At 25.4% G+C, this 21,818-nt stretch overlaps 1 protein-coding gene, 1 non-coding gene and 1 pseudogene across 3 annotated transcripts; 1 reads left to right on the forward strand and 2 right to left on the reverse strand.

The window, feature by feature from the left end:
- Positions 1 to 534: 534 nt before the first annotated feature.
- Positions 535 to 606, forward strand: TRNAP-AGG (transfer RNA proline (anticodon AGG)). Its single transcript has one exon. It is a non-coding gene; the product is annotated as a tRNA-Pro (tRNA).
- Positions 607 to 3,172: 2,566 nt separating this feature from the next.
- Positions 3,173 to 6,373, reverse strand: LOC101515189 (rop guanine nucleotide exchange factor 7-like). Its single transcript, XM_004492318.4, has 7 exons — positions 5,723 to 6,373; positions 5,336 to 5,452; positions 5,063 to 5,217; positions 4,768 to 4,842; positions 4,388 to 4,681; positions 3,924 to 4,280; positions 3,173 to 3,746 (listed from the first exon to the last, which is right to left on the reverse strand). The coding sequence occupies exons 1-7, from the start codon at positions 6,315 to 6,317 to the stop codon at positions 3,357 to 3,359; spliced, it is 1,983 nt and encodes a 660-aa protein (XP_004492375.1). The 5' UTR covers positions 6,318 to 6,373; the 3' UTR covers positions 3,173 to 3,356.
- A 7,084-nt stretch (positions 6,374 to 13,457) lies between these two features.
- On the reverse strand, positions 13,458 to 19,903 carry LOC101515510 (uncharacterized; annotated as a pseudogene). Its single transcript, XR_003471786.2, has 4 exons — positions 19,540 to 19,903; positions 18,603 to 18,939; positions 15,491 to 15,831; positions 13,458 to 13,996 (listed from the first exon to the last, which is right to left on the reverse strand). The product of XR_003471786.2 is annotated as an uncharacterized protein (transcript).
- Positions 19,904 to 21,818: the final 1,915 nt, after the last annotated feature.

Consider the following 21,818-nt stretch of genomic DNA (forward strand, 5'->3'; position numbering starts at 1 on the left):
TTGATAAAACTTTGTCACAAATAAGTTAGTACATAGCGGATGAACTTATCAGAAAATGGATATACTATTTAATTGAATTAAGAGTCTTTGGTTAAATTAATTGTTGAACTAACTAATAGATATTAAATAGCACCAAAAAAAAATTATTTAATTTTTTTCAAATAAGATAATGAAAGTAAGAAGAGAAAAAATATTACATAATCAAATACTACCTAAAGTAATTAATCAGAAAACGTTACAAACTAAAAAAAAAATTATTACAAGCTCTTAAAAGATAAAATTGTTAATAAACAGGTCTATTTTATATACACTTATATTCAATGATTAATATAACCTATGATCAAAATTAAGTGACACCAAACTTAATTAAAAATTATATCTAACCTAAATCATGGTTTTAAACTATTATCTTGCACAAACACAATTATTATTTTGATAAGTGTGAGGAAAATTGAAGCCAAGATTTGAATTAAGTATGTGAATCAATATTAGCTCTTAACTCATTTTAATAACCGAAAAGTTGACACCATACATGGGCATTTGGTCTAGTGGTATGATTCTCGCTTAGGGTGCGAGAGGTCCCGAGTTCAATTCTCGGAATGCCCCCTTATTTTGTTAACTTTCAACTTATTTTATGTACACCTTTCACATATATTCAATGAAGTTTTATTTACTGGATGTTTATTTTTTATTTTTTTTACAATTTACTGTAGCTTTAATTAAGTAAATGAGAATTAGCATCTTTGGACAATATATAAATATAAAATAATTATAAAGTACTATCATCAGAATAGATGATATAAAATGCTATCTATTCTAATTTTAAATGAAATCGAATCATTATATTTATCTATTTATAATATATTAAAAGAGTCTCGTAAGTCATTTTATTGTCAATTTTGTTATATAATTTTATTTTTGTTAAGTCAATTATATATTTTTGTGTTATTTCAATTTTAATTGTAGTCAAACTTTATTCTACTATACTCACTCATTCATCCAACATCCATTCTCCTTCAATTTTAACCGACTCACATTAATATCAATAATATCATATTTATTTAGCATCCACTAGCTTAAAAATACTTATTCCCTTCCTTATGCACCTTTTTCTATTTTTAAATACTTTTTTTTCCTAAACGTTTCAATCAACTTTCAGGGTGTGATAGTTAATAGTTGATTGGTATTTTTCAACACTCGTTCGAATTTATGTCTTAACAATTGGAAAATGGTATTTAATGTATTTCTTCCTAAAGGCCTTCATCGTCGCTCGTTCTATGACGATCATTATCTTCAGTGATTAGAACAAATGACTTTTCTTATTAAATATTTGGTTTCTTGTTTGTTTTTCTAATGTCTTTTATTTTCTGTTCACATTTCACTTTATCTAGATTGAATCGATTATTACATGGAGATTGGAAGGTTTACGTTTTAAGTTCTAAAATATGATCTATAATATAACTTAAAATATGATCATCCAATCTTCAATAGACGTCTAAGAATTAAAATTGAGATTAGTAGGAAATATTGACCATACAATTAATTTATGCATTTCATATTTTTCATTTTCTATAGTTTACTCTAATGGCACAATATGTGTTAGATTGTCTCAATGATGAAAATATTTCTTGCATATTTTAACTGGATATCTTATTCCAACACGGCTACACTAAAAGGTAATTTAGCAGAATAGGTACCATTTCTTTTTTCAAGTTTGATAGATTGGTCATATTTTGTACCATTTTTATAAATTTCATTAAATATAATTGAATATATAAAGGTTTTTTTTTACATTCCTTTATAAAGCTTTTTTTTTACGTTTCTTTTTTTTCTTCTCGATGTTTTAGTTTTTTGTTTGGAGAATTAAAAACAATGTCACTTATTGTAAGATTTGAATTTGTTTCAGCTTATTATACGAAAATGTTTCTAATTTCTTTTAAATACTATTTTATACTTAAAGAGTTGATTGCATACTAAAATATTATCAAATTCTTTTAAATATTATTAGACACTAAAGTAGTTTGCGTACGATGTAATTCATGTAAAATAATAAATATTTTCTTCTTACTAACAATGATCATGTACTCATATATTCTATCACATCAAAAGATATTCTTTTCAAATTTAATATCGTAATTACCTTATTATTATGTATTAGATACTTGATTCTCCAAGAGTGTATTTGTACGAAGAAATTGAAACTTTTAGAGAATTAAAAATTTTAAGCAATTCAAAATGTTTCAATTGTTTTTTCTTCATTAATAAATTGTGTTGTTTTGATAGAACGGCTAATTATTTAAATTTTGGTCATATTTATAAATTTAAAGTTAAGAAGGAATTTCAAATTCTTACCTTTAAGGTAGTATTTGAAATTCTCTAAATTTAATTTTAACAAAATAATTAATAAAATCTCTTCATTTTTAAAATTCTCCAAATTTATCGTCCAAAAATAAAGTTTACATAGAAAAGTATGAATTACTCTCTAAAATTATATTACTTCAAAAAATCATCCAAACACATTCTAAAAATATTTTTTATATACCAAATTTTAAAATTTTATAGAATTTTTTTTGTAAAAGTATATATTTATCCATGAACAACCATACAACACAGGTCTAAATCTAGTGTGAAGTTAAAACATCAATGTCATCTAATTTGTTAAATTAGTATAGTGTTTTTATTTATTTATAAGTGTGGATTTGATATGTCAATATTAAATGTCTAATACTATGATTTGGTTGGCTGCTTAGAAAATGTTGAATGAAGATGTGAAGGAATAATGGAGAAAGATAGGGTTGACACTGAATTATTGATATCTTATCTCTATCATGGTGTTCTTATTTATGTTTGTAAGTTTATTTATTTAAATACTTGTTAGCTTATGACTTTTAAATTTTTAAAAGTTACTAATATTTAGAAAGCATTTGAGTTTATATGAAATCAGAGTGATCAATGTCATTTTTTATTTGAAATTAAAATATAAGTATAATCTTAAAACAAAGCAAAAAAGTATTATCTATGCTTTTTTTTTTTTAACGTTGGTTAGTTTTATTGGAAAAAACTCAATTCAAACTTTGAATAAAGATAAGTTCTGAAAATAGTTTATAAAGTCAGTAAAGGTTTGATATACTCAAAATAGACTATATAAAATACTATCTATTCTAAATCTAAATAAAACTGAATCCTTCTACGTATTTCATTTCATTCATATACATAGTAAGAACCAAAGAAAAAAACATTTGATAAAAGCCTAGGCTATTAAATAGCAATAGCCTTGCAAACTTGCCATGCCTTGTCCATAATATTTGGACCAACATCAACTTTTAACATTTTCAAGCCACTTCATCAAGTGTTTTTTATTTCTCATTGGAACTACTCCCTTTTGTATCAATGCTAAGAAAATCAGTTAAAGATTTCTTCACCCCTACACCTCTCTTGGGAGTTTTGCAGCTATTGATGATCAATGGAGATTTTCCTCCCTTTGAAGGACTAATCGCATGATGTGCAGGAGAACAGGTAGGCGTTCCGAAAGCTGATTTGTATGGAGTGGTTGGGACGGGAATCGAGTATGGAACCGAAATACTCTTGCGAGTAATTACGCCAACTTTTGAATGTGATGAGAATTGATCAGAAGAATTCTTTGTCAAGTCATCTACGTAGAGCACGTCATCGATTCGCGACACCATGTTAAATGCTAAACTCTCGAGTACTCGAGAGTAGCTCTCTAGAATAGCTTTTCCAACATCCTAAACAACAACAAAATTTAAGAACTATAAAAATCAAATTTGTTAAATCTCAAGATACAAAAAAACGGCTTTTGATTTTTCTATTTTTGTCTTAATCCTCCTATTTTCAGGTGGAGGGGGGCCTGGTAATTCAAATATCAGCCGTAAAGTAAGTAAAGTTGGGTCATAGAGACAAACCTTATTGTATTGAATTTTGCTCATATCCAAAGCTGTTTGAGGGAGACCGGGAAAACGCTGCTTCAAGGAATTTAGAAGGATTTCAGCTCTCTCTGCAAACAAATCCATTTTGTCTGCATCAACCATTAGATCCTTGACCATTTCCCATGATGTTCTTGAACTTGATCTAGAACTAACACTAGCAGGCTTTGAATTTGTCCTTTTCCGCCAAATATACATGGAAGCCTCCGCTCGGTTTGCGATCTCTATAGCTTGATGTTCAGAAGATAAATCGAGGCAAGCTAACAAACACTCGGGAGAAAAATGATCCGACGTGATATATCGATGAATAACATCTCCCAAGCTGACTCTAGCATTCTGAAAGAAAGTTAGATTAGTTTCAATTTGAACTTTATCTCATTTTGTTTTTGTGATGTTTGAATAACTTCAATAGATAAGGTTCACTGATCAATCATGATTCATACCTTTGGGAGAGACTCCAAATATGACTCGGGAATGTCCATTTCAGCTAAAGTAATACTGTTAATAGCCATTGCAGCTTTTAATATTTGGCTCGTGCAATCACGCTTGTGCTGCAATTGCTTTCTTGAATTTTCGTGGAGGCCGCAAGGAGGGACTCGGGGAACCGGAAGCCACCATTTCTCTTCATGCCGCTGAAGCGCTTGCCTAAAAGAGGATGGACTACTACCAGCATCCGGAGCTATAACACCTTGATCTACGTACCAGAACTCTGTATCAACAAAACTATCTTGAATTTCCTGCAAAAAATACTGCAGTTTAGAATCGCCTCCAACTTGAAAATGGACTAATAAGTACACGCATTGCTGTAAAACATAAATCTTACAAGAAGCATGTTATCTAATTTGCGCAGAGCTGGAAGATTCACATACAGATCTGAGCGAGGTCGACACGTCATGACCTGATTCACATTTCAAAAATATTGTTAACTATCAATAAACTACCTATCTTAAACTTTAATTTTACAGTCCAAACAAAGTCATTTTGTGTTATATCTACTAGCATAAGTTACTATTGAAGCTTTCACATTGAATTTATAAGGCTAAAGTAAGCATCTTCAAAAGAAAATATACACATAAAAAACCAACATAACTCAACATTATAACTATTTATAAACCTACCTCAAGCTTGCTTCCATCAGGAAAAGTTTGCCAATTGGGCGTTAATTCAACTATATGATCGCTCACAGAAAGAAACCACTCCATTTCTCTTCGCCACATTGCTTTCTTCTCCGAACGCAGTGGCTCTAATCTCCAAAGTTGTCCGAAAAGGGTAGCTGCATATTTATTTAGTAAAGTAATGATCAAGAACAATTAGAGACAAAAGTTGCAGCCAATTAATAAAGCACAAAAACGAAATAACATAGAAATTGATTCATGTCTTATTTTGCATACCACATAGATTTGTTATGGCATTTGAGATAGCCAATGCTGTAGGGACCCCATTTCCACAACCTGACATATCTTCTCCAAGTAACAATTTTGCAAACCTCTCCTTCATCATCTCAACCTCTACCAATGAGAATCAAAATCAAATCAGAAAAAACAAAAATTCAAATAAATGTCACCATTATAAAAAAAACATACTACAAATTAGCTATATAGAACAGACATTTCAAATTGAAAACATGCCTGGTGTCCAACACGTATCTAACATATTGATTACATTCAATAACTTCCATTTTTTAAATTATTACTTGTATCAACGTGTCAGTGTCGTGTATGGAATCAGAGTCTCGGAGCTTCATATAAAATTATGTGCATAAAACAAACATTGAATACCTGATAATGCTGAAACTTGTTTTTCAAATCCCTTATCAACCAAGTGTATTTTTTTCTTACCATCTTCACTTCCAAGAGGACTGATACAATCTGATGCAGAAATTTCCTTCACAGACCAAGTCAATGAAGGTGATGAAGATGAATCCTCAGTACTACTCTGACTATGTTCTTCATTACCATTATTCTCAGATGACAAAAACTCAGAACAACTTGAACTACTCTCACAACCCTTTTCTTCAATCAAATCAGCAAAGGTTTCTCTTTTACAACCACCAACATTATCTTCATTCTTCTTCTTTTTCTTCTCAGATAAACTCAAACCCTCCATTGTAGTAGAATCAACTTTCCCTTCAGCATAGATGAGAGTGGTGTTAATCACTACCATGCCATTAAACTGAATCCTTTTCAAGCAAAACCCTTGTGAGATTTGAACTCTGAAACACAAACTTTTGAGAGATTTTGACACCCAGAAAATAAAAATGGAAAATGGGTTTGGATTTGGGTACCTTCTAAGACTTAGTATTGGAGTAGAATGGTTGAGATGTTGTTGTTGGGTTTGTTCTCTTAGTTGTTGTTTGGTGGAAGTTTTATCCATAGGTTGTAAAACATTGTCTGGTAGTGTGAGAGAGTGTGAACAATTTGTGGGCTATACCTTAGTTTGGTTACTTATATGTCAAATTCTTATGCCACACATCATGATGTGATAGATTTGGATTTTCTTCAACTTTATACTTGTGGACCTAGATTCTTAGATTAAGTGTCTTCAAATTTTAATTATAAATTATAATATTATTTAAAAGTATAATTTCAAACTAGGAAAAATATTAACTTACATTTCTAAAAAGTATAAGAATATGTTTATTGTAGACTTTTTTTTAAATGATTTTAATATTCTATAATTATAAGATTACCATTTAGAAATTTTAAAGAAAACGAAAAATTGTTTTGTATTTATATGTTAAATTATTTTTATCTCTTATTTTTTTTAAAATTAATAAAACTTTAACAAACATATATAAATTTTTAGAAAGAATTATTATAAAAAATGATTTTTTTAAAAATTGTAACTAACACATCCTAAAAATGAACAACTATCCTATTCTTTTTAATATTTCAGATGACTTTTAAATATTAAAATAAACATAGTCCATCCTAGCATTGATCTTATATTTTATATATCGCTAATAATTTAATTGCAACTGCGGTTTATGTGCATAGTTTGGTGCTAATGTGTCTCTGTTGCAATTGTGTTGCTTATTTAAATAAGGTGTGTGATGAAGGTTTGAATTTAATTAAATTATTTTCGGTAGTCTTGGTTTCAGATAGAAAAGGGAATCAAGTAAAACAAGTTTAAAAAACTGAGTGACTAGTGTAGTATTCCAGTAATTTAATCCAATACATATAACGACGAAAATTCGAAATTCAAAATTTTATTCAAAATTTGCTTTTGCATAATAAAATAGTCCTAGTATAAGGATCCACAATGAAAAGGTTATTATAAAGAAATGTCATAGGAAATCGTGTAGTTAACGAGGCTGGCTTTCATGTCTACCATATGCTTAATTTTGTTCATTATTACTCCGTAAGTAAAAATTAGAATAATTACTATTGTAGATTAGGATAATAATGTCTTCACTTTGTTATGCCTCCGCTCCAATACGTTCAATCAATTATAATTTGGATTTCACCAAGACAAGAATAAGGTCAATGTGACCAAAATCCTGATTAAAGACTTGTTTAAAAAAAAATATTTGGTATATTTATATGTATGATTGTTAATTAATATTTAAAAAAATAAATAATAGTGATGAGAGCGCATTATTACGACGGACTGCAATTCAACATAAATGTATTATATTTAATACTAAATTTGAACTTAAATATAAATAAAAGTTAAAATATCTTTATCCTAAATAGAGCATGTATAAAATACTATATAGCATAAATGATGTAATTAATTGATGTTTTGAGCGATATCATATTATGAGTTGATATTTAAAAATAATTTTTGTAATACCTCATTATTTTCTTGTTTAAGATATTAATTAAAGTCTCAAAATGCAAAATAAAGGATTTAAACCTCATTTTTCTTTTTGAAAAACAACAATAATAACCAACAAAGCAATTTCAATTTCATACACTATTTTTAATTTGATATATTGTAATCCCTCCGTTCCAAAATATATACATAAATCAATTAAAAAAATTAATATATTTAAATTAAATACATCCATTTTCGTTATCTATTTACACTTATATTTTGGGATAACTTATCAAATTGGTAATTTTAAGATATAGCATCATTGTAGTACTATAATTTTGTATTTTTATTACTTTATCTTCGTATGTTTTTTCTTGGTGGAAAGTCATTATTTTTTCTTTTTTATTTTCATATGCCATTGACGTTGCGTTACAAATGACTAATGTTAAACCATGTCAAGGATAAAATTGATATCAATTGAGTTCTAAAGTGTATGATACATACACATTTAAAGGTCATGAACATAATTGAGAAAAATATTACTTATAAAAATCCCAGTGAAAAAGCCATTAGTTTAAGTGAATTAAAGTTGCCATCTGACCAAATCAAACCAATACAAACGTACCATAATATGATGATAATATTATCCAATGGCATAATTCCTAACTTAACTTGCAAGGCTTTTACTTAGCATCAAAACTAACATAAGTTTCCTCTTTTACTAATGATACTGGTTGTTACAATAAAATTTGTAAATAATAAAATAAATAAATCTCACCAACGGCTATAACAACTATATGTTGATGTGGGCCAAAATTTTGAAAACCTCGAGAGGGAACAATTAAACTTAGGCCTAAAGATTTTTGAGTTAGCATTAAAAGCTAAGTTAGCCTTGTTACTTTCTTGCTTTTCTCTTTTGTTGAATTTTCTTCTTTAGTTAAATAGTTTTTATTAAATCTTTAGCAAAATTCTTCTTTGAATTTGAATCAGTTTCAATTCAAGTTTTGAATGTAAAAGAGAGTTAAAATTCAAAAGGGGTTCTCATTTCTTGTTCTTTTCTATACCAAAGAGATTGCTTTTGGTTCTATTAAATGTAATGGCCACTGCAATGGTACAGGGGCGTGAAACGTATGAAAAATTAAAGAGAATTGTCTACTTCATTGTATTTTGAAATTTGAATTTGAAAATAAAAGTCATATATATGGACCCGTAGTTCTCTATAGTTATCTATATTGTATCGGTTATCAAAATAATTTATCAATTTGTAAAAAAAACATTATTTTATAATAATTGATATTTTGATTTTTAATATTTTTTAATTGTATCATTTTATTAATTTTATTTATATAATTTTTAATATAATATTTTTTATTATTCATTTATAACATTGATAATACAATAATACCTAACAAAAATAATTTAATAAAAGTAATATTCTCTATTTTTTATTTATAATTTTTTATATATACAAAATAATCAAATAACTCAATTATTTTGAAATGAATGAAGTATTTGATGTGGACAAGTAAAAAAGATTAATGATATTTGCTTGCAAAGGTTGCTGCTGCTTATTTATTTATTTTTGCTAAATGTAAAGGTTGTTGTTGGGTACAAGCTAATTAGCACAATTTAATATTCTTCCGTCTTATTTAATAAATGTCATTTAAAGTTTTTATATAAATATAAAAAAATTAAAAAAAAAAATAATTTTATCAAATTATTTATCTTAATTATTTGTGTTTTCTACTATTATTAATGCAAAGTACAATAATATTTTAGAATTTTTATACATAATAATAATTGAAGAATACTAAAGAAAAAATTAATTAAAATTGCATTCAAAATTGATAATAACTTTTATTTTTTGATAATTTTTTGCTAAAGTAACACTCATTGTGAGACAAAATTAGTATGTCAGATGATTATTATTTGGTGCTACGGGTGGAACTAGATCAACCCAAAAAAAATATATCTTTTAGTCCACGATAAATTGAGCCTCGTTAGATTTTTTATTTCATAAATCAAATCAAAACTTTTTAAAAAGTATATTTCACTAAAAAAAATTAAATTATGAACCGCAAAAAATAATCAATTTGTCTTACAAGATTGGTGTGTTAAATATAAATTATTTTTTATTACTTTTATTATTATATTAAGTTTTGTATTTTATGTCAAATTTTAACGTTGTTAACATTTTATGTAATTTATATATGCTTTACCTACATCATTTTTTGAAAAATTTGAAGGTATTATAAAAAACGTGATTATATAAATTGATTTGATATTTTGGGTCGATGGTCAAACTAAATTATATAAATTGATAATAATTTTACAAATGTTTATCACATGCACAAAAAAAGTGAAAATAGTTTTTTCTTTTTAGAATCTAAAATGTACAGCTTAAAGAAATTATATGTTACTTATACTATGTTTAGACCTTTTTCTCAATGAGATAAAAGTTAGAGATCTCTTATACTCTTTAAATATTCTTTGAGTAGTATTTAAATTAATTCTCTGGTTGATAAAATTATTAATTAGATTTTACATATTTTTAGACTAAATACCAAATTACTATGACCATTTTTAAAAATATTGGAGAGTAAGAAAAAGAATACTATAAAACTAACTTCTCATTTTTGTCAACAATTTAAAATAGGAGGAAAAAAGGATAGAAACTTTGAGTGTCTCGATTAAATGAGTAAGAAGGTGAGTAAAATGGGAAAACATGTATGAGATAGATTACTATTGAGAAAAGGTCTTTTCCACCTTAATGTAGAAAAAATCCTTCCAGATTCTTTTTTTTTTTCATTAAAATTCTTAACCCTACTGTTTTTGTGTTAGCAAAATCTCTCTCTTTCTTTAATAGGCAAAATTTATAGGATTATACCATGCACCACACACCTAACACGTGTTATTTTCTCAACACACATAAAAAAATACAATTTTACATTTTTAACCATTTATAATAAGTTTTAAAATTGATACTTTCGAAAGTTTTAAATTTTCTAAACTTTTCGGAAGTTTCAAATTTTGAAATAAGAAATTACATTTTGAAATTTTGGAAAGTTTCGAAAGTATCCAAATATGAAAAGTTTCAAAATTTTCCTATTAAGAAAGTTTTGAATTGTTTAAAAGTTTCGAAAATTCTAGAATTTTCTATTTCGAATGTTTTGAATTGTTCGAAAGTTTCGAAATTTTGAAAACTTTCAAATATTTTAGAAAAAGAGATGAAAAAATAAGAAGTTAAAAAAATTGAAAATTTTGTAATAGACGAAATTGTATTTTCATGTTAATTCAAGGGGTAACGGATTTAAAATCCTCCAAAATTTATTAAAAGAACACTGATCAATGGCAAGCATGCAGTGTACTATTTTAATTTGGGCTAACTTAGGCCCAACTGTTTTCTTTGTTGTTTGGGCTACATGAAACATTTCACTATCAAATATTTTTTAAAATTTTATACTTTAATTACTATTTTAATTTTTTTTTATTAATTTATGTTTTTATTACTTCTCACAATACTAAATTATTTATTTGTATTTTTGTTTTTAATTTTTCTTCACAATTTTTTAAACTATATCATTCTAAGTATTTCTATTAATTTTTATTTTATTTATTTCACATAAAGTCAAAACATTAATTTTCATCTTTGTTTCTGTTTTTTCTTTAGAACAATTTTAATATATTTATTTGCCTCTTTGTTGCTATTTTTCTTTAATACATTTCTTCAATTACAATATTATCAGAAAATCTTTGGAACAAAAGATCTATGAATAAAATATCGTTCTTTTAATTATCATTCTTAAATTTTGATTATATTTTTGTTGCTCGAAATTCACTCTAATTTGATAATTTAAATTATTGTCTCGGCCATATTACAAAATAAAGCGTTCGAATACCTTTAGTGAGTACAAGCTGATTTTTGCGTGTGTTTCTACCTGTTTACATTTCCAAAAGTTAAATTAGAAGATAGAAGTTGATATCTGTTTTTACTATAGTGCTTTCACCTCTAACTTTTTTCATATTTGTTACCTGTGTTTTTCTTTGTTATATTTTTCTAAACTATTTTTATCATCAAATTTTCATGATACTAATTCAAAGTTTCAGAAAATAATTGTTTCTCATTCGTCTATATTAATGTTATTTGTATACTTTTTATTTTTATTGTTAATAACCTTATATATAAAAGTTGGTTAGCAACAAAATGAAAAATTTTCCTCCCAAATCATGGATAAAATAATAAATTCATTACTTTTATTAAAATCTATAAATTAATCATATTTATTTACATATTTCAATTGATTTTTTTTAATTATTAACAGGTTTTTAATACCTCTTTTTTTTTACTATTCACATTCTTTACATTGTTGACTCTTCACATTCTTTACAATGTTGACTCTTCACATTCTTTCACCTAAGAAAGAATTGATTTTTGGTAAAAAATAATTTGTTGAATGATTTTTGGTATTTGTTTTTTTGTTCTATAGACGAAATGATATAATTTTTATCAGTAATTTATACACAACTGCAAAAAATTTAGATTAACAATGTTCAATCTAACAATATCGACACTTTATCAATTGAACTAGAACTTAAGAACGAATTTTAGTACTTTATATAATATTTAATATAACATATATAAAGTAAGATGATCGGATATATACAGTAGGTTTCCCTCCTAAGTTAAGGGTATTTTAATAATTTAATTTATATATTTTTAATTGTTTTTTAAATTTTTTATTAATTGTTATTTTGGAAAATGTGATTATTAATAACTTTAGTTATTATATTTTTGTCTTAATAAAAAAATTCAATAATTATTATTTTATTGTAGAATAAGTTTCTTTTTTAATACATCTATTTCAATTTTTTACAAGCCACACATTTTTTTTCAAGTCTTTGTAAAAAAATTACTAGTCAGGTTTACTGATTGCACCGCTTAATTTCTTTTGTAGAAACTTCATGTTTTCATAGACACTTCAACTTATTTGTAGTTTGTTTAAGATATTGGTGAACGATATATATCTTCCAACATATATAAAATGATAGACTTACACCTTTTGACGTAATATTTTTAATGTATTTTAAAGTCTAATATAAAAAAAAGTTATTGAAATTAATTATTAATTATTAAATGGAATTTTAATTTTTTTGTTTTAAAAAATTATTCTTTTAAATAATAATAAAATATATTAATTCATAATTTTTTTCTCATACATCCCATTAGTGTATGAACTAGTTAAGAGAAGAAATCTTAAAAGAGAAATGTATCCTCCCGCCACTTTTATTTACTAATAAAAAATCTCTATGTTTCTCAACATAGATTTTGTTTAATGTACACAAGTAAATAGTCTTACATTATATACAAATTTATTTTTCACCGCTAAATCAACAAATTTTATGGTATTTCATTTGATATAATAATAATATGACTTATTAATCCAAATAGAAATACAATTATAAATAGTACCAGATTTACTTCTTTTGTGTACCATATAATTGTTCCTCGATATATGTATATATCCAAACTCTGACAAATTATTTTACATGTAGAAATATGTTGGAGTAGGGAAAATAGCGCTCTCCCCAAACTAAAATTTTTACATACATTGATGATGTATTATCATATCATTTAGTAAGTATGAAATCTTTTTTTATAAGTTTTAAACTCATGAAATCATTTTATAATACATCGTCGCAAAAAAACTTACATGATGTATATGAATTAAATCAATTTTGTTATAAAGTGAAACATTGTTTTTTTGGGAATAAGGATTTTCTTTATTAAATAAAATAGTACATTAAACGAGTACAAATTCCTAGAATTTTTTAAACAAGGAGAAATCCTAGGTTGCACATACAAAAGCAACTAAATGACAAAACAAGTAGTTTAGATAATTCTCCTCAACCCTCCAAATACGTATCACATTTGAATTGATCTATTTTGAAGCAAGAAAAGTTTCATAACGAGCTTTGAAGTAGGGCAATAATGTTTCTCTAGAAGGCAAAGTTTCCTTAACAATTGGGTGGTTGGTGAAGTCTTGACTCCATTTATAAAGCTTGGGAAATTTCTCATGAGTGAACAAATTTAGTCCTACTACTTCTTGTACTATAGGGAGCCAATAAGCTATTAAGACAGCAGAAATGTCAACAAAGCCAATATCTTCTCCACCAAAGAATTTGTCCTTAATCTCATTCTCAAGAAATTGAAGAGCCACTTCTGTTTCCTCAATACCATTCTCACGTTCTTTCTCATCAATAGTGAAAATTGCTTTTTTTATAGCACTCAAAAACTGGTTTCACAAATTAAGGCAACATGTTAAAAATAAGAAAGAAAATTAAATAATATAACATGCATTGAGATCGAATAATGGTAAAATCTTTAAGTAATTTTGAGTTTGGTAAGATATCGGTATGGTTAAGATAAAATCAACTTCAAGTTTGAAATTAATTAAATATAAAATAATGACATAATTTTATATGATTGATTGATAGGTGTCCTATTCAAAAAATAATGACTTAATTTTGTAAGTACTTTTGAGTTTGGTTATTTATACTACTCTCGTGGTTTTGTTTCAAAAAAATAAAGTTCTCTTGAATTTTTTTTCTTTTCTCTTTTTACAATTTTTTATTTTTATTTTTCAACTACATTAATTATTCATTTATTAATATATTCTTAATTATGTTACATATTTTTCTACAATTTATAATAAATATTACAATAAAAATATAAATTAATTTTTTTAATTATCATGATTTAGTTAATAAAATCTTATATATAATGACATAAGTAATAGTAAACAAAAATTTTGTGTTATCTTTGTTTTATTTTACAACAGTAACCTTGTTTTTTAAAAAGGTTTTGTAGAATTATAATAATTATCACATTTTTAAGGTCAAAGTATAGTTCAATATAAGTTGAAGTTAACTTTAACTAACTAATGTTATTTGTTACTGATATGTCATCACCAAGAGTAGAATTCAATTTGAGTTGAATTTAAGAACCCTTTCTTCAAAAAGAGAGTGGTAAGGTTTATTTTTGTTTATATTAGTGAAAAAAGATGGTGTAAATAATTAAAAGTTGAATTTAGTAGAAGAAATTGAACTCTCGTTATATAGTAAATACGAATTTGAATTTCTATCGTTAAAACTAACTATACTTAATGTTCAACTAACATATCGAAAATAATGATAAATACACAAAAACAAAAAGTAAAAGTGAGAGTAAGTTATAAATTAACTGGTTCAAACTTTGTTTCAAATAGCCTCTCATGAAAAGCTGCAAACTTCTAAGATAAATAACTTTATCAATCACCTTTACTTCGATGAAACAAATTTTTAACAAACTGCATTTTCTTAATATCTAAAGATAAAAGGTCAAACTCAATCCTTAAATTCGAAATTCTATCGGACTTTGGTCTTTAAAATTTTAAAGTTTCAAACTCTTTCATTCTTCAACACTTATATTTTAAAATTAATAATTTAGTGATTAATTATTATGAGCAAATAAATTTTGTCAGCAACAAAGATCATAATGTGAATTTAATTCTTAACATACCTTTAACGTTCCACATTTTCATTTTTTTTTACTTTAATTAAAATAAAATTTTGAAAATGACTTTTTACTCAATCAAAATTACTTTGCTAATGAAAATTAAACAAAATAGATCCAAGATCTCAAAATAATTTACTCAAAGAGTATTTCATGTTAATTAATGATAATATCATGAACTTGGAGTTACACAACAAGGAAAAAATAAATAAAAATAGAAAAGGGAAGTAATTACCTTGTCATCTATGAACTTGGACCAGAAATGAGCCAATGCTTTCTTGTAAGGATCAGAAGGCAAGATAGGATTTTGTTTCCAAGTCTCATCAATATATTCAAGAATTATAAGTGATTCTGAAACGGGCTTTTCGTTATGAACTAATACAGGAACTTTCTTATAAACAGGATTGTAATTGATGAGTGCTTCACTTAAATTCCCCATTTTTTCTAACTCATATTTGTATCCAACTCCCTTCAATTTTAGACCAATCTCTACCCTAGTAACAAATGGACTTAACATCATTCCAAAAAGCTTCACCTCTTCTTTATTTGATGCCATTGTAGCACTTCAATTCTTTACTCAAACAATTGTTTTTTACTCATTTGATTGATTCCTAAAGTTCACTTCGTTATATAGAGTCAGGATTTTTATTCTACAAATCGATAGTCAACTAGAAAAGTCTATTCAATTAATTAAAAGATTGGAAGGAAATGTAAAGTGGTCCAATGTTTTATTTAATTTCATTTGTCGCATATAGCACTATCATTTTGCATTAATGTGTTCATTTTTGTTTATCAATGTTCATGATTATCCTCTGTTTTTTTAAAAACAATTATACTCTTTTTTTCTAATAACTTTTGAATATGGTTGGGTTTAATTATATTTTTTTCAAGATCATCTTCTAAAACACTTACTAGTATCAATTATGAGAATATTTGAGAAAAAAAAAGTACTTAGTATTACCTCCTTCCTCGCATATATTTAGAATTACTTTTTAAACGGCATATATTTATTATGGTTGCTGCATTTATCAACTCATCCAAACATTTTTTGCGAACCTTTTTGGCATATATTAAGAAATATTATTAGTGTAATTAATGTATACATTTTATATATAATCATTATTAAATTACCTTTTATGTTTAAATTTATCTAATATTAAATAACTTTTTATCTTTCAAAATAAATTAATAACATATCTAATAATTTATAATATGAGTCGTATTAAGAGGTAACTCTTTTTTCAAAGATACTATTTTCAAAGGTTCAAAAGAAGGGCACCTTATTTTTCTTTATTCTCATTAAAATTATATTTGTGTACTAATATCTAGAGTCAGCGGTGGTATAAGCACAAACAAGTTAAAGGATCTAGAAAATGGGTGATACCTTTCATAGTAAGAAATTTCGGAATACATGAATGCCAAAAAATGATGTAAGGGATTACGTAACCTAAAGCAATGAGTACAAAAATAGAGAAAAATTGGGCGAACACAAATGTCAGAGCTTATCTTTACTTTAACAGAAGGCAAAAGTGATTTGTATAAGTTTTTCTTAGAGAATATTTAGACTCCAGTTGATAAAATTAAAGTTGTAAGTAATTTGATAGTTAAAAAATTAATTGATAATTTATAAATTATTAATTAATTAAAAATAAAATATTTAACAAATTTATCTTTTAATAATATAATATAAAGTTAAATTGTAATATAAAAATATATTATATTCTTAAATTAAGGAACAAATTTTAACTAATTTCTAAACAAAAATATAAATTATAATATTCTAATAACGATGTTTTATTTTAAATCTTAAATATATTTAAATTTAAATAAAATCTTATAAAGATATTTATGTATATTATTCTTAACACTTAGTAATTTAAAGTTCGGCCAAAATATAAATAAAGTTTGACCAAAATTTATTTTTACTAGAATTTAAATTAATCATCAGTTCATCATAATTGTTTTCATTAAAATTTAAATTAATCATCGATATATCTAATAAAATTATAATAAAATATTGACTAAATTACATATGGTTCCTTAACTTAATTTCAGTTAACGTTTTAATTTTTTATTTATTTATTTATTTTTTGATTTTATCCTTTATTTTAAATTTAAGTGACAATTTGATATTTTATATTTTAAAATGTCAACAATATTATCTTTTTAAAAAAAAAATCCAAAAAATCATCAAATTTTTCAAACAAAACCCATAAAATTAATAATCATCTTCAATATAATGCAAATTTCATCAAATTCATAACTCAAATATTCAAATAAACTCATATTTTCATCTCCAACAACATCAAATAAAGAATAAAAATATGAGTTTATTTAAAGATTTAAGTTATGAATTTGATTAAATTTGCATTTTATTAAAGATGATAATGAATTTTATTGGTTTTATTTGAAAATTTTGATGATTTTTTTGAATTTTTGTAAAAAGAAGGACAGCATTGTTGACATTTTAAAACATAAAATATCAAATTGTCCCTTAAAATTAAAATAAAGGACTAATTCAAGAAAAAATAAATAAAAGACTAAAACGTTAACTGAAATTAAATTAAGAGACCGCATATATAATTTAGTCTAAAATATTTATATTAGGTTTAACAAAGTCTCTACACTTATTTATTTGTATTAAAGTACGTTTTAGAATTTACTATGTCTTCTGTTGGGTTGACCTTGAACTAATTATATATTTTAAGATAAACAATTTAATTAAGTTTTTATAGTTCTCTTATATAAGATGTTTTTTTGTAATTTAAGAGAAAATATAATAGCCAATCTTATTTTTTGAATCAAGGTATAATTATGTGTGCAACCGCAAAGATTAGATTCTTGAGATAGTTGAAATTTATTTAAAAGATTAACATTTTTTAAGATATATTTTTTATATGTATCAATTAAAGATCGAATTTTAAACTAAATGGTATAAACTAAATGATTAATAGACTCTAACATTTGTCATTTATCACCTGTGTCACACCATACAAATTGTTTTTTTTATCAGTTGTCATGTTGGTTAGTCAAACTATACTAAGTTCATATAAGTAGATATGAAAATGCTAGTATCCGATTCAATAACACACGTCAATATAAAAGTTCACATTATTTTTTTAAGAATATTTATTTTATATTTGATATTCTTAACATATACCCTAAAAATACGTATTAGTATAACGTCAGTAGATAAATCAAAATACAATTGTTTATAAGTCAATCCAAAATGTAACCTTACAACAAATATAAAAGAAAAATACATTATATGAAATAAAAAAGAAAAATGTCACAACTTAATGAGAAGATTTTCACATATCACCTTAAATTAATCTATTTTAAAGTACGATTTTCATAATGAGCTTTGTAGAAGGCCAAAAGAGTATCTCTAGGAGGAAGTGTTTCCTTGACAATTGGATGATTATTGAAGTCTTGGCTCCATTTATAAAGTTTGGGAAATTTGTCATTGGTGAACAATTTCAATCCTATTGCTTCATATATAATAGGGAGCCAATAAGCTATTAAGACAGCATTAATGTCAAGAAAACCAATATCTTCCCCACCAAAGAATTTGTCATTCAGCTCATTCTCAAGAATTTGAATAGCCACTTTTGTTTCTTCAATACTCGTCTCACGTTCATGCTCATCATTAGTTTAAGCAGTTTTCAGCATAGCACTCAAACACTGGTCTCACAAATTAAGGTAATTATAAAAATTTATGCATGTAAAAAGTAAGAAAGAAAAAAAACAATTTAATCAACCAAAGTTTATAAATGAAAGAAATATAATAATATAGTTTATAACATTGTGATAATCATATTATAAATCTTATTAAAATTAAATAAATAAATTATATCATATAAATAATATTCAAGGAAGAGAGGAAGCAAATTTACATTTCTCAAAATCCCTCTCTCGTAAGAAATTAATACTACATATCAAAGATAAATATGTCAAACTCAGGAATATGGATCATCTCCTTCCTTTTATTATTAATATTTTGAGTGTATAATAGTTCAATTACATAATATAAATGTCATAATTTTCATTTGAAATAATTTATAGAAAACTATAATTATAACCCTTTTTAAATTTATTTACTTAATTTAAAGTATTTTTAAATTTAAAAACCAAAAACAAATTTTTAGGTAATCAAAATAATTTTGTCAATGAAAGTTAAACAAATGGAGCTAAGATCTCAATTTAACTTTTGCTCAAAGATTACATGTAATTAAAGTTTGATATATCATGAACTTGGACTAGAAGATGAGAGTAATTAATTACCTTGTCATCTATGAAATGGGACCAAAAACGAGCCAAAGTTTTTTTGTAAGGATCAGAAGGCAATATTGAATTTTGTTTCCAAGTCTCATCAATATACTCAAGGATCACACGAGATTCTGAAATAGATTTTTCATTATGAACTAATACAGGAACTTTTTTATAAACAAAGTTGTATTTGATGAGTGTGTCACTAAAATTCCCCACTTTTTCTAACTCATATTTGTATTCAACTCCCTTCAACTTTAGAGCAATCTTAACCCTGCTCACAAATGGACTTTCCTCCACTCCAAAAAGCTTCACCTCTTCTTTATTTGATGCCATCTTACCACTTCAATTATTTACTCAAACAATTGTTTGTGGCTCATTTGATTGGTTCCTAAGATCAATATTTATACATAGAGCCAGGATTATTTTTTTGACAATTTGAGCTAAGATTTTTATTCAACAAATTGGAAGTCAACTAAAAAATTCTATTCAATTAATTAAAGGCTAAGGAGTTTATCCTTACACATAACTAATTCAAGGTCGGTATAAGGTCTAAGGGGATAATACACTTTTTAGTCCTCCCAGAAAAATAATTTCACGTATATAGGCCTAAAAAATATATGTAATTATAACAAATAAAAGACTTCACAAATGTTAAAAAACACTACAATTAACTACTTAATTAAAATATATCGTATATAAAAAATAAACAAGTAGTTCAAATAGTTTTCCTTAAATCTCCAAATCATTTTAATTTAAGTGTTTCTCTAGGCGGTAGTGTTTCTTTGACAATTGGATAATTTTTAAAGTCTTGGCTTGGCTCAATTTATAAAGCTTGGAAAATTTCTCATTGGTGAACAATTTCAATCGTATTGCTTCATGTAAAATAGGGAGCCAAAAAACTATCAAGATATGGGTTTTTAAATAATTTAGAGAGTAATTGGTCATTTAATTCTTTATATTTAATTATGGATATTTTTTTGAAAAATTAATTAACATTTCTTTCTTGTAATTTAAAAAAGATATTATATAAAGACATTTTTTTTTTGTAAGTGTGTTTTGTATATAGAGAAGGATGTAATACAATCATAAATTAAAATTGACACTTGGATTAGAGTTATATCATATTGAAAAAAAGAAGTTCAGAGTATCACTGACGTTCCACATTTTTTCTAACTCATATTTGTATTCAACTCCCTTCAATTGTATAGCAATCTCAACCATGCTCACAAATGAACTTGCCATCATTCCAAAAAGCTTCACCTCTTTTTTATTTGACGCAATCGTTGCTGTTCAATTCTTTACTCAAACAATTATTTAGTTTTAAAACTAAGTTTTCTATTAAGTTTATAAATCTACAAGCTTATATGGATTTGCAAAAATCTTGCACAAAATATCGGAGGAGCGAGAAATATTAATTAAAATATTATAATTGAAATTCTTAAAAATTATTTAATTTTTTTTTAGAGTTTCACACAATTCATACATAGTCGACAAATTGAAAAAGTTTGAATTTAAATTCTCACAAGTCATACAATTTTCACAATTCACACAAATTTTTAGAACTTCACACAATTCAATCAAATAAAATACATACTATTTTTATCTTTGTCGAAAACTTTCTTTTTGAAAAATACATCAATTTTCTTATGTTTAAACATAGTGTTACTCTTAAAAAAATACACAAATTAATAAAAATAATTCACAATTAAAAAATAATATCACTATATCATATGTTATTTTCTCAAAATCGTAAAGGTTCGAGGATATTTTAATAATTTATCATAATTATTTTGATAATTTATTGTTATTTATATAAAAAAAATAAGCAAATTTGTGGTGTCATAATAATATGTTTGAGTTATTTAAAAATGGTATGTCAAGAACAAACATGACAAAATGAAAAAAAAATAAATAAATAAAGACAACACATTAATATTTGGATCAACTATCCAACAAAAAGTTGGGTCAAGAACAAATATCTAAAAGGCAAAAAAGGACAAGAAAAGGATAATAATATCACACATCTCTAACACAAAGATAATTAGGAATAAGAGTTTCTTTCAACTTTTATACTTCTAAAAAATCAAAACTCTTTCATAAGTGTACATTAATAAAACAAAGAAATCATGTTTTTGTCCAGAATTACACAAATGATTAATGCACAAATTTAAACGACGCACAAGTTTAGCAAGTTACATCAACTCAACTAGTCTTTACCAAAATATCTCAAGACGGTATCTCATCAAACGAGACTTTAGGTGAGAGGAGAGTTCAATTATGAATATAACTAT

The sequence above is a fragment of the Cicer arietinum genome, chromosome 3 (genome assembly GCF_000331145.2).
Source record: "Cicer arietinum cultivar CDC Frontier isolate Library 1 chromosome 3, Cicar.CDCFrontier_v2.0, whole genome shotgun sequence".
Classification (NCBI taxonomy): domain Eukaryota; kingdom Viridiplantae; phylum Streptophyta; class Magnoliopsida; order Fabales; family Fabaceae; genus Cicer; species Cicer arietinum.

Bases quoted from the DNA above. Each gene is read 5' to 3' on its own strand.
- LOC101515189 (XM_004492318.4), bottom strand. From the start codon at position 6,317: ATGGATAAAACTTCCACCAAACAACAACTAAGAGAACAAACCCAACAA. The intron at 5,453-5,722 runs GTATTCAATGTT...TCTCATTGGTAG, and splicing joins ACAAGTTTCAGCATTATCAG to AGGTTGAGATGATGAAGGAG. The intron at 4,281-4,387 runs GTATGAATCATG...ACTTTCTTTCAG, and splicing joins ATTTGGAGTCTCTCCCAAAG to AATGCTAGAGTCAGCTTGGG.